The sequence below is a fragment of the Meleagris gallopavo genome, chromosome Z (genome assembly GCF_905368555.1).
Source record: "Meleagris gallopavo chromosome Z, MGAL_WU_HG_1.1, whole genome shotgun sequence".
In the NCBI taxonomy this organism is placed as follows: Eukaryota; Metazoa; Chordata; class Aves; order Galliformes; family Phasianidae; genus Meleagris; species Meleagris gallopavo.
This window is the reverse complement of record NC_139435.1, coordinates 37,877,108-37,889,080: the sequence shown is the minus strand read 5'-3', so window position 1 is coordinate 37,889,080 and position 11,973 is coordinate 37,877,108. Positions and strand designations below refer to the sequence as shown.

The following is an 11,973-nucleotide window of genomic DNA, read 5'->3' as shown; positions in this document are numbered from 1 at the left end:
TCTACCCCTCCACGCGCCCCACGCAAGGCCGGGCGTGTGATTCACGTCGCGGAGCGGGGAGCAGGGCCGGGTCTGGCTCTTCCAGACAAATATGCAGGATTCTTTCCACAGATACCTTGGTGCAGAAACACGGAGTTAACACGATGAGATTGTTGCTGCTGAGGGAAAGCCTTTAGCTCATCCAATTTCCTGTTTAGTGAGAGAAGAACTGTCACACACTCCGTTTTCAGAAGTGATTTTAAAGCAAATGGCAGTAAATCACTTTTGACAAAACAAACTATTAAGTATGATTGAAAACAGCTGGGCCCTCCAGAGCCCCAAAATTTCCAAATGTTTTGAAGGAGATTTGCTATTCTCTTGCACAGTTGCATGAAGTACACACTCTGAACACCCCTTTGCTCAGCACTACCCAAGAACTGATGCTGCCTCAGCTTGTGCATGCTACCTTCTTTCTCAGATATAACAATATTCCCGTTCCAGCACCTGAGCACTCATTCAGAGAATAATTTTTTCCTAATATCCAACCGGAACCTTCCCAGCCAATTTAAAACCATTCTCTCTCATTCTGTCGCTGTTACCTGGGAGAAGAGACCAAACCCCACTTCACCACAACCTCCCTTCAGCTAGTTGTAGAGAGCAATGAGGTCTCCCCTTGAGTCTCTTCCAGACTAAACAATCCCAGCTCCCTCAGCTGCTCCTCATAAGGCTTTTGCTCCAGACCCCTCACCAGCTTCATTGCCCTTCTCCGAACGCACTCCAGCAGCTCAATGTCTTTCTTGCAGCAAGGTGCCCAAAACTGAACATAGAACTCAAGGTGTGGTTCCACCAGTGCCAAGTACAGAGGAATGATTACCTCACTAATTACTATCCATTACAATTTTTTTTTCAGTGAAGAAATACTCTTCATTTCCCTGTTTAACCAAGTCAAGCTGGAACTATGAAAGAAATTTCCTGGCATTAAAACATTTTCATCTTGTGCATGTTAATTTGCTTAAGAAATGTTAAGAGATGGCGGCTTTTCAGAAATGATATCCTTCATTCTGGCCATGGACATAGTTTAAGAACCTCACCAAACTTACGCTGAGGCACCAGAGCCCTCCTTGGTTCTGAAGAACTAAAAGCGAACTTGAAAAATGCTAAAGATTTGATACATTCTCTTCAAAACATCAGGGTATTTTAAAAGTTTACTTTAGGCCACAACACCCAAGACAACTAAATTACTTCTAATTATTCAGACTGGTTCTAACTGAATGGAAATCCCAGCTAATCTGTCCAGTAACATAAAAGGTGCCACAATACAATTGTCTTTGCTAGAGACTGTAACAGAAGTGGGCAAAGAGGTACGTGCTCTTTGTACAGGCCAAAAGTACCTGTATTTGCCTAGAGGGTCAACTCTGAACTTGATGGGAACAAGGTACCCAAGGTAAGGAGGGGTGGTGGCTCACATCAGACAAGCTGGGCCCTACCATACTAAGTACACTGATGTCCAAGCAGCATCAGTCTTGAATACTGAGTATCAAAACCCAAAATGTAAATGAAAACTTTGGAATTAAATGTCGTTCAAATTTCTGGCATCTATTGCTAGAACACAAAAATAGAAACTATCAGCTCAGAGCACAGGGAGTAAATACCAGCTACTGTCTTCTTTCACTTCAGGAGAGCCCCATCATGACCAGCAGCTCCCTTGAGAGTTTGCTGGAAGCCTTGACACCCAGCGCTTTAAAAAATCCATTACATCCTGTGTGCTGACAGGGAGTAAATAAAATTGATGAGGATGAATAAACCTGACAGTTACATGAACACAGAACAGTCCATTTCTATTCACATACAATTATTAAGCTTTTGCAATTGAAGACAATGAAGAAAAATGGTGAAGGTCACATCAAAGTTTTGTAACTTTTAAATTGAGATTTCTGCTGTTTTAATATTTTGCTACCAGCAATTATTATCTTTTTATTATGTCAAAATCCATACATTCATTATGCCAGTATTCATAAGCATCCTACATAAAACATAGGCTTTAAAAATCATGACTTATAGTACTACTTCTGGCTTCCAGTATTTGATTTGCGACCCTGTAAGTACCACAAGTCCCTGCAAATGTGAATTTGTATAATTAAAAACTTCAAATCAGTGAGTGCTGTTTTTACTCTGATGAACACTAGAAAAAGCAAATTAAAATTTAGAGAAATCCTGAAATTTCCAGTGAACTTTTATTGAGTTCATCATGATTTATATCATGCTAAAGAGAAAAACTTTCAGCAACTACTGTTGGAAAAGGATTGACTCCCTCCAGGAGACTGAGTACACACAAGTTCTCTGTCTAGTACAACTATGGGTAAACTGACGTCATTATTCAAAGATAAATAATGCTGACTACATAGTAACTTGGCATCTATTTCAGGAGGCAGGCAGGATGTCTGGCCCAGCAAACTAGCCAGACTGGCAAATTTTGATGAGACAGACAATAAAATGCAGGTAGTTAGAGGGTATTATTTTGTTTTGTTTTCCTCAGAGATTCAACTTCAAATAATACAATTACAAGATGTGCATAATAATTCCTGGGAAGCTAATAAGACAACTAAAATGCTAGAGCTTTGTAGGTAAACAGTAATGCATTCTCTAGCAAATAGCTGGGCTACTTATTGATTCTAGATTTTTATGTCAAACAAGAACACAGACAAATTATGTAAAACATTAATGAATAGCAAGAGGTTGAAACAACCTAGAGCAAAACTCAGTGGTAAGGTGCTTAGGTAATTCTTTGAGATGTATACCAACAAAATATTGTAATACTTTATTACTTTCTATTAAAATACTTTATTCACATTTTTATATACCAAAGGTTGTGGTTGTTTTTTTTTTAATACTTTTTAAAAATCAAATTGAATTTTGATTTTTGAAATTTCTTAAGTATTCATGATAGCCTTAAAAAAATGCTTTTCCCCAAGCAACTTGCAACCATTTTCTCTACTGATTACAGATGCAACATTCAACTGTATAAAGTATGCACACCAGATTCTGATACTAGGGGAGTTACAAAACAGTCCTCTGACGAGATCAAGATGAAAACCATCTGAATTAAGTACCACCTGGTCAGTTTTGCTTTAAATGATTACTTTTGACATAAATAATACTTTAGAAGCAAATACTAATGGTATTTAACAGTCACTCGTGCCACCTGTTAAGAGACCCACAACACATAAACTGTTGTAAGGTTTTGATAGTATTCTTAAGAGGCACGTAACAGGCAATGCCTAATCCCACACAGGTGGGCACTTATGAAATTACATTATGCACTATTTCATAGTGATTAGCTTTATAGTTTTTGTTTTAAAATGAGCACGCAAAGCATTTTACTGCTGAAGAATCTAATTTCATCAAAGAATGAGATAATCACTCCAAAATCACAAGCAGTGAATCATGATTGAAGTCATAGATCTCAAACGTTTAAGAGAATATCTAAAACCAGGTACAGATTAATATATTACTATTCTGAAGTCTGTGTAAATAGTGCACTTTCATTGTGCAATTACTTGTGCACTGTTGCAATAGCCGAGGTGATCTGCTGTTTGCTCAGTACAAAATTTGAGGCTTCATGTGTATTTTATAATTCTCAAGGAAACAGAGGCAGGAATTTCTACAGATCTTTTGTGTTACAGAATTCTCACAACTGATAACAGAAAGAAAAAAAAATTACACGGTAATTTCTCTACCCCTCAGATCAGCCCAAATTATGTTGCCTAATTCATACACGTAAAAATTTGTCTTCCACTGCTCTACTTCCTTGTTCCCCTTAGCCCTCCAGATGAAATCCCAAGGCCAAGAAAAAAATAAAAATCTGCATCACTAATTGGTAAAAAGTCTTTGACCACAGAAAACCTCAGCTACTGCTATAAGGTATGAGATTAAAGTAAAACTTTAAAATTTAATCCACTTTTAAAAGAGGCAGTTTTTCAGAGTCAAGACCAATGCAAACACATTCATGTGAAAAAACCACAGGAAGATTCACAGAATCACAGAATGGCCAGGGTTGGAAGGGACCTCAAGGATCATGAAACTTTTAAGCAAAGAAAAAAAAAAAAAATCGGCTGGCTTATTCAAAGTGAAAATTAATTTCTATTGCTCAATAACCAAGTGATCTGGGCTCATAGTCTAATCTAGAAAAATATAGGTTCTTCCATTCTTACAACTGCAGATTTTGGCTTGCTGATGAACTTAAAAATTGTTCAGAGAACTTGTTCTAATGTTCAACAACTTCATCTCTATGACCTGTCCAAAGAAGTTAACTTTACAGAACTCAAAAAACAATAACATATCTCCCCCCCAAAAACCCAAAGCATTGTTAAAATTAGTGAAAAAAAGTATAATTATAGGACAAAATTATCATATTAGACTCTTAGATTACATTGCCTTTCCCAAGTGTATAGATATAAAAAAACATACTGCACTATTTTTCAGTGCCATACTGAAGTGCATCTACTGTGCAAAATGATAATTCCTGCATGGCTGCATGCAAGTCAAAGTCTGTTACTACATGCTATAGTTGGAAGTCGCAAGGCAGCTGCCTGTGAAAAGACAGGAAGTAGTAGCAGGAGGAAAAATCCCAGGAGTTTCAAAACAATGATACTCTTCTAGCTTTATGTTCTCACGTTTCTCTGGCTTCTGAGAGCAACCTGAGTTGGACTACACGCCCTTCTGAGGTACCTTCCACAATATATTATGTTTTGAATTGCAATCACAGCCATAATGACAGTGTTTAAACATTTTAGAGATGTTTGTGCTCACTTTCATATCCAAAGCTTCCATTATGCTTGTGAATATCATGCCCTCATAGTTAGGCATGAACTGGTGTTTTCCCCAAAAAACAATGTATCCACTCCCACTGAAACAGAGTAGAAGTAAATAAAAAACTAAATTTAAACTGTTTTATTAGCTCAAAACACTTACACTCTATAAAAAGATCAATGATAAACAAAACCATACTCCAAGAAATTCTTTTCAAGTGGTAAAAAGTGAAGGGTACCAGTATATAATTCATTTCAAAAAAACAAATCTGTTGACAAGTGGTGCAAACATGAAACAAAACTACTACTACGCAGCATGGAATGCTAAGTCTTCAAGTCTACATTACTTTACAGAAAATTTCTCAACTCGCACAGAAGCATTCAAAACTTATTTTTAATCCTGCATATGTAAAGAACAGTCCAAACATTTCAAGTGTTGGCAATACTTTCTATACTTTCTTGTATTTCAGACGCAGTTTCTACTATGTCAGTTCCAGAACGGTCTACTATCTGCAGTCTACTTTGTTCTCCTCTTTCTCCATCCTTAGCAATTAAAGTTTCAGTCACTTTAGGGATATATTTCTTTGAGGAACAATTTTTGCTTTTTTCACCAGAAGAACTGGATGTCCCGCTACCATTATTTTTATTATTCACACTTGAATCAGTAAATGCATTCAGACTAGTAACCACCTGCCTTGTTGAATGATGTCCTTTTGCTTGTTCATTCTGTTTGACTCTCCTCTCAGATAATGCTGGAGTGTTATTTCGAGTTATATCCTCTTTGCTTTGGTTAGTTGCTTGAGCATCATTTTCTTTCCATAAGGCTGGCTGCAGCTGTTGCACAGCAGTCTGATATTCATGCATTTCTTTAAGAGCAGAGAAGTTCACAGTCATCTGAGATGGAGATGTGCCAGGAGAAAGAGGAGAAAGTTGGACGTTCCCATCTCTGTTCTGAAATAAGAGAATCTAATAAAGATACTGATAGAGAAAATGCAGCACTGCAAGTGTTACATGCTAGAATCTACATAGCAAAACAAAGTATTCATGTTACACAGAAAACATTCAAAGATAAGAGCAGTCTCATATAATATATAAGAGTTATTATCTTATAGTAACCTTTATTACCTACAAAGCAAGCAAATTTCAGAAGATTGCTAGGGTGGTCATGACAGAGTAGGTATATTTCACTGTTTCCCTATTAGCTTGAATTTTATGCTACAGAAATGAGTCAGTCATACTACAGAGCCAAAGCACAATCACTACTAACAAAATACCTGAAATTTACTATGCTGTGAGTTTACAGCAGCTTGGTACCAATAATCTATCCCACAATACTTAGCTGCCAAAAGAATCTAAACCATGCAATACTAGGAGAAAGTATGAGATAGTGTAAACATCAATTGGAGGTTTTTGCACTCATCTTTTGCCACATGTAACTTAAACACTTTCAATTCAGGCTTCTAAATATAGTGGAATTAGAAAAATCACGGTTAGCTCTGTGAACAAGTTAACATCACCGAGAAACCACTTTTGCAAGTGAAACAACTGCTATGTAAAAGAACTTATGATAGAATTACTCAATTACTCCCATTTCTTGTAACATATTCCAACAGTGAAAGTAGAAAATGCTTTCAACAACATTAAAAAAAAACCTCAATTTTTTATTATTGTGTTTTTGAAGCTCACAGTGTCTTGCAGAATTTGGAACATTTACTGGAGAAGACATTAGGTAGAAGAAAAATACTGGAATCTAAAATGATTTGTAGTCAGGTTGTACTATCCAACTTTAAAAAAGAAAGTTGTTGGTAGCCTGCAGTCTTGTTAAAGACTTTAATAATTTTCTTGAAAAAATCCCTGAGAATTTCTTATCTATTCTACTTGGAGTAGAAACTAAAACTTTATATTGCTAATCTTACAGATGTGCAGTAGCCTGGAATTCATGGCATGGCCCACTTCAGAATCCGACAGGACTGAAAACATACACTGCCATTACATGAAAGAAAATTCCTACTTTTCAGTGGATATGCTGTACTTAATTAAGTAGTTATTAAAACCACTACATATATTATTAGATGTCTCTATAAAACTTGTCATTATATTTTTTTATTTTAATGGATTGGTATGGTAGTTTCATATTTCAGAATAAGACACAAGTAAATTACCACCACCACTTTCTGTGCATTACATGATAGTACACCTTCCAAATACCTGTTTCTATTCCAAATGCTGATTACTTAAAAAGCTGAAGCACTGAATTGCTATCATCTGTAAAATACAGCTACAGAAAAAGATTGTGATAATTGGATCACTGGTAATCATTACTGTCCGGAGTGGGAAAACTGCTGAACAATTCATTAAAATAGCATCAAGTACATCACAGCTAGCATTCCCCCTATAGACTGACTTTGCTATTTTGGGTATGTTCTTGTCTTTCTTCTTCAAAAGACTTCTCCTTTAGCATATTAACAGGTTTACTGAGAGTAGAATTCATTTGTGGATGCCCCAAAAGACCAAAATCTGACTGGTCTATCCCAGCTAATACAGCAAGTTCTCCAAGTCTGTAAAACAAAGTTAAATAAAAAAAAAGACAAAATTATTATCCATTAAAAGATCTAAAAAATTTAAACCAGAAGAAACAGTATCTATTTGAACTTTTGAAGATATTTTTCTGTTTTTAAGAGGCCCAAAAAAGACTACAGGAGATCAAAACAAGTGGTGAAAGCTATTTTCTCATCTTTGCACTAATTAGCTTGCATGTACTAAACTGTCAGTTTTGACTCAGTGTTACTGAGGGAAGTAATGAAGTTCTTCCAGTTAGTGATCCCAGAGCAGGATGCTAGCAAACAGTCTCCCTGTCAGGTAGAACAAAGACTAAAACTTTATCATTCAAACAGAAGTATGGTGCACATCTCCCAAACTAGCATCACCTTTAACAGCCAAATCCAATTATATGCTTCATAAATACAGTCATGTTGTTGTATCTGCCAGCTTAGAAGTCAGCCAAACCTGTCAGTATGAGGTTGGTTTGCCTCAGTCTTAGTGAGAAGTTGCTGCCACCATTTGATAACATAGCACATCAGAGAAGTTTATTGAGGAAGCCAGTCTTTGTGATTGGCATTTTGTAAGTTTCAGAGCAGCTCCCTATGTGAAAGAACCTATGATGAGCATTATTCAATTACTCCCAGTAATTTTAACAGATTCTGACTGAAGGTGTGGCCCATCTGAAAAATATATTTTTGATATAAAAAACAACATGTTTTCCTTTCTCCAAAGTTTGACATTCATCTTAGAAATAATGGCAACTCCTTTGACTGGTTAAAAAATAGAAAATTACTTCACAGTGAAGTCTACACTGTAATTTGGAGAGTGGGGGGAGAGGAGCAGGAGGCAGGGAGGGCAAATATGCTGTAGCCTACTCGTATGTTCAGAAAAGGCTACAGCTTTATTTTCATGTCTTCCCCTCATTCTAACAGGCAAGTATGCCATGACTTGCTAAATAAGCCTTACAAGAACAAGTTTAAGGACTTAAATTTGATGAATGAATAAGAAAGATAAACCAAACTCTGAGATACTACAAAATATGTCAGAATCTTAATATAAACTTTAATCAATGTTCTCTTTAATATTTTAAGTTCTAATAAGCAATCTAAAATTTAAGTACAGAGGATATTTTCATCCACCTTGCTTTCCATCAATCAGCAGAAAGGGGCCCAAAACTTTCTGAAGCCAGATTAATTGCACTGTAAGCCTTTTGAATCACAGAAATGCTAAAAGCAACAGACAATCCAACGAAGATGGAGCAAAGATGTTTTAATAGCAGCTTTCTTGTTCTTTGAAACACGTTTCTTCAAAATCTTTTTGAAGGACAGATACTTGAATTCAGTGGGACAGTGCTGGAGTCACTGAAGAACAGGGAATGAACAGCAAGGTTGTATGGCAATTTGTTTTTTCCCTTAGCTCTTTACTACTACAACTCTAGATAATTAAAGGAAGAAGGCAACATAATTCATTCAGAGCATAACTATGATAAAATCTCAGTTGAACTCAAGTAAAAGTGAGAACTTACCCAGCATCTTTAAGGAGATCTAAAAAAGCATGAAACTTTTGGAAAGAATTCTCAATGCTGCCTAGAACACCTTCATCTTCCAAAATCATGTTGGTTACTGACTGTGCATGAAGAGCTTCAGATAGAGAAGTATTTAGATTCCTCAGCCTTGCATTTTCAACTTCCAGCTAAAGAAAGAAGTAAAGCCATTCCTATCATTCCCAGTTCAAAAAAAAAAATAAGCAAACACCATCTTTGCAAGCTTATAGAGAACTCTCACAAAAAGAAATACACAAAATAACTGATGGCAAGCTTACTGTACCAGAACTATTCAGAGCACTGCCACATGGAACAGGTTTGTTTGTCTACAGATGCAATTCTATACTACCGTAAGTGAACTTGCGTCCAGAACTCAAAACTGATGATTCAGCATTATCTGCAGTATGTACTGAACAGTGCAGAGCAAGTGCAGCAAAAAGCCATTATTTTTAAATCACATAGTTCCATACATATAATACATTTACAAATAACTTATTTTTACCAATAAAAAACCACAATGAAGGCCATCATTCACCCTATGTTCATCTCTCTGTATCGGAAGGAATGCATATTATCTATCTCACCACCTCTGTGCTTGTCAGAAATGAAACTAAGATAACCTACATTTTCTTCATATTCAACATTAATCAAATCAGTGATAATATAGAGCTGAATGACAACTGTATGATACACAAGGGTTTAAGTACGAGAGAAGCATTGTCATTCACTTATTTTAGCTATATAATCACTGCTACCACAGGTCTTTCATCTTTTACAACAGAGAACAGAAAACAGATCTAAGTAATGTACTCTAGCTGTTAAACTAGTTAGTGAAAAATGTTAGATATTGCTGCTACTTAGATTATCCCTTCCCCTAAGGCAAAGTACAAGCCCATGAAGTCTAGCCATAAGACATCCTGGAGGGAATATTTAACCTAGAAAGTGTATAAATATAACTATCAGAGCCCACTGCACACTACAGAATAGGAATATCCACAATGAAGAACAACAATGAACCTTGTAGAGCACAGATTCTTTTTGGGGAAATTTGCTCACTGTACTGGGCACCACTTACTGTTCAAGTTCAAAAAGGTACTACCACTATCAGAATCATAGAATGGCCTGGGTTGAAAAGGACCACAAAGATCATCTAATTTCAAACCCCCCTTCTATGTGTAGGGTCGCCAACCACCAGACGAGGATACCCAGAGCCACATCCAGCCTGGCCTTGAATGCCTCCAGGGATGGGGCATCCACGACCTCCTTGGGCAACCTGTTCCAGTGTGTCACCCCCCTCTGTGTGAATAACTTCCTCCTAATATCTAACCTAAACCTCTCCTATCTCAGTTTAAAACGATCCCCCCTTGTCCTATCACTATCAACTCAAGTAATGGTTATTCATTCTCCTGTTCCTTTCAACTACTGGAAGACCAAAATGTGGTCTCTACAAAGCCTTCTCCAAGTTAAACAAGCCCAGTTCCCTCAACCTTTCTTCATAGGAGAGGTGCTCCAGCTCTCTCATCATCTCAGTGGCCCTCCTCTGGATATGTTCCAAAAGCTCTGCATCTTTCTTATGCTGGGGGCCCCAGGCCTGGACACAGTACTGCAGATGGGGCCTCACAGGAGCTGAGTAGAGGGGGACAATCACCTCCCTCTCCCTGCTGGCCACCCATTTTTTATTCATCCCACTACAGATCACACCTAAGAATAAAATCTATTTATTTTACATTACTTTAACTCTGTGCAAAGAATTCTGCTTAGTGATTACTCTTAAATCAAAAGGGTCTTATCTAGGTCAGCAATAGCAATTCATAACAATGGCCAACAAGCTAATTACCCATAAATGCATCTGAGACTTTCATCATCAACAGGAATGGTTAAATAAATAAAAGGAACAGCATAAGTAAAATATATATTTACAAACAAATGGCTTCTCAGTGCAAATCAAAGAACTGTAACTGTTACAAATTTCAAGCAGAATGAATCCTTTTCTCAAGGAAAACAAATGCTAAAATGTTCCTGTTTGTAACTCAGAGGCCTAAACAATGAAGTACATTGGAAGATCAGCACAGACAGGAGTTCAAGGCTCTGGAATAGGATCAACAGAACAAACACATTACTAAATGTAGGTTTCATCATTGTCCTTAGGCTAGTGAATGATCCATATAACTTTGAACTGAAGTTCTGGAAGCTATGAGTTAAGGAGTTATTAAAAATTACTCCAAATAAGTAAGTGAATAATTTGATTGGTGTAAAGATGGTAAATAGTTAAGAATGACTACCTCCATTATCCGTTCCTCAGCCATTCCTCTTGCTCTTCGTTCTTCCTTTAGTTTTTCCATGCATTCTTCCAGCTCCAGCTATCACAAAACAGAAGATTTATTTCCAAATGTATTACACATGAACACAATATGTAAAAGCAACAACTTTAAGATCCACAAGTTCCCTTAACAACATTTTCATCAAGAAGTAGCTCTGACAGTTCAAATTCACTCTAGTGGAAGGAACAAGTATTTATCAGATCTTATCTTCTATTTAAGCAGAAATTAGAAGTTTGGTATGCCAAGCATTTTTTGTTTAAGTGAAAAAAAACAAAACTAATTCAACTGAATAGTATGCTTAAGTCCTTTTCTTGAGCAGAAGGATGCTAAGTTCTCAAGGCATTGCATAATGAAGTCAAATCCTAGTCATTCAGTCACATCAAAGCTGTTTGATCTTCTCTGGCACGCTAGCAGTCTAAGGAGTTTCCACCTTTTACTGTTTATTCCCATTTTGCAATCTCATCATTGTGCCCATACCATTGTTCCACTTCAGTAGCAGACCATGACAAATCCTGCTATAACTGAACATTTTGATTGCTTCTCAGCTAGATCAGCCTCTCAAGCTAACTCCTGATCCAAGCATCTGTGCAATAACTGCTGATTAACAGTACCTAGTCCAGTCACGACAGCTGAAGTGTCCATCACTTCTTGTCTCACATTATTAGCCACAGACTTCTGCCATTCATCTTGATCTATTTCTGAAATTAAACCAATCACACTGGCAAGTGTGAATCATCAACATGGCTGAACACTAACCTGGAAAAATAACACTTTCTGCCAA

General features: G+C 36.9%; 1 protein-coding gene across 9 annotated transcripts in view; it reads right to left on the bottom strand.

Moving 5' to 3' along the window:
- Positions 1–4,914: 4,914 nt before the first annotated feature.
- CEP78 (centrosomal protein 78) overlaps positions 4,915–11,973 on the bottom strand; it is a 29,069-nt gene continuing 22,010 nt past the window's right edge. For all 9 annotated transcript variants that reach the window (XM_010725772.4, XM_085213069.1, XM_010725771.4 and 6 more), the window contains 4 exons: positions 11,154–11,231; positions 8,854–9,020; positions 7,192–7,345; positions 4,915–5,738 (listed from right to left, as the gene is read on the bottom strand). In XM_010725772.4, the coding sequence (XP_010724074.1) occupies positions 5,217–5,738; positions 7,192–7,345; positions 8,854–9,020; positions 11,154–11,231 (921 nt within the window). In that variant the 3' untranslated portion in view covers positions 4,915–5,216. The remainder of the gene's footprint in view (positions 5,739–7,191; positions 7,346–8,853; positions 9,021–11,153; positions 11,232–11,973) is intronic.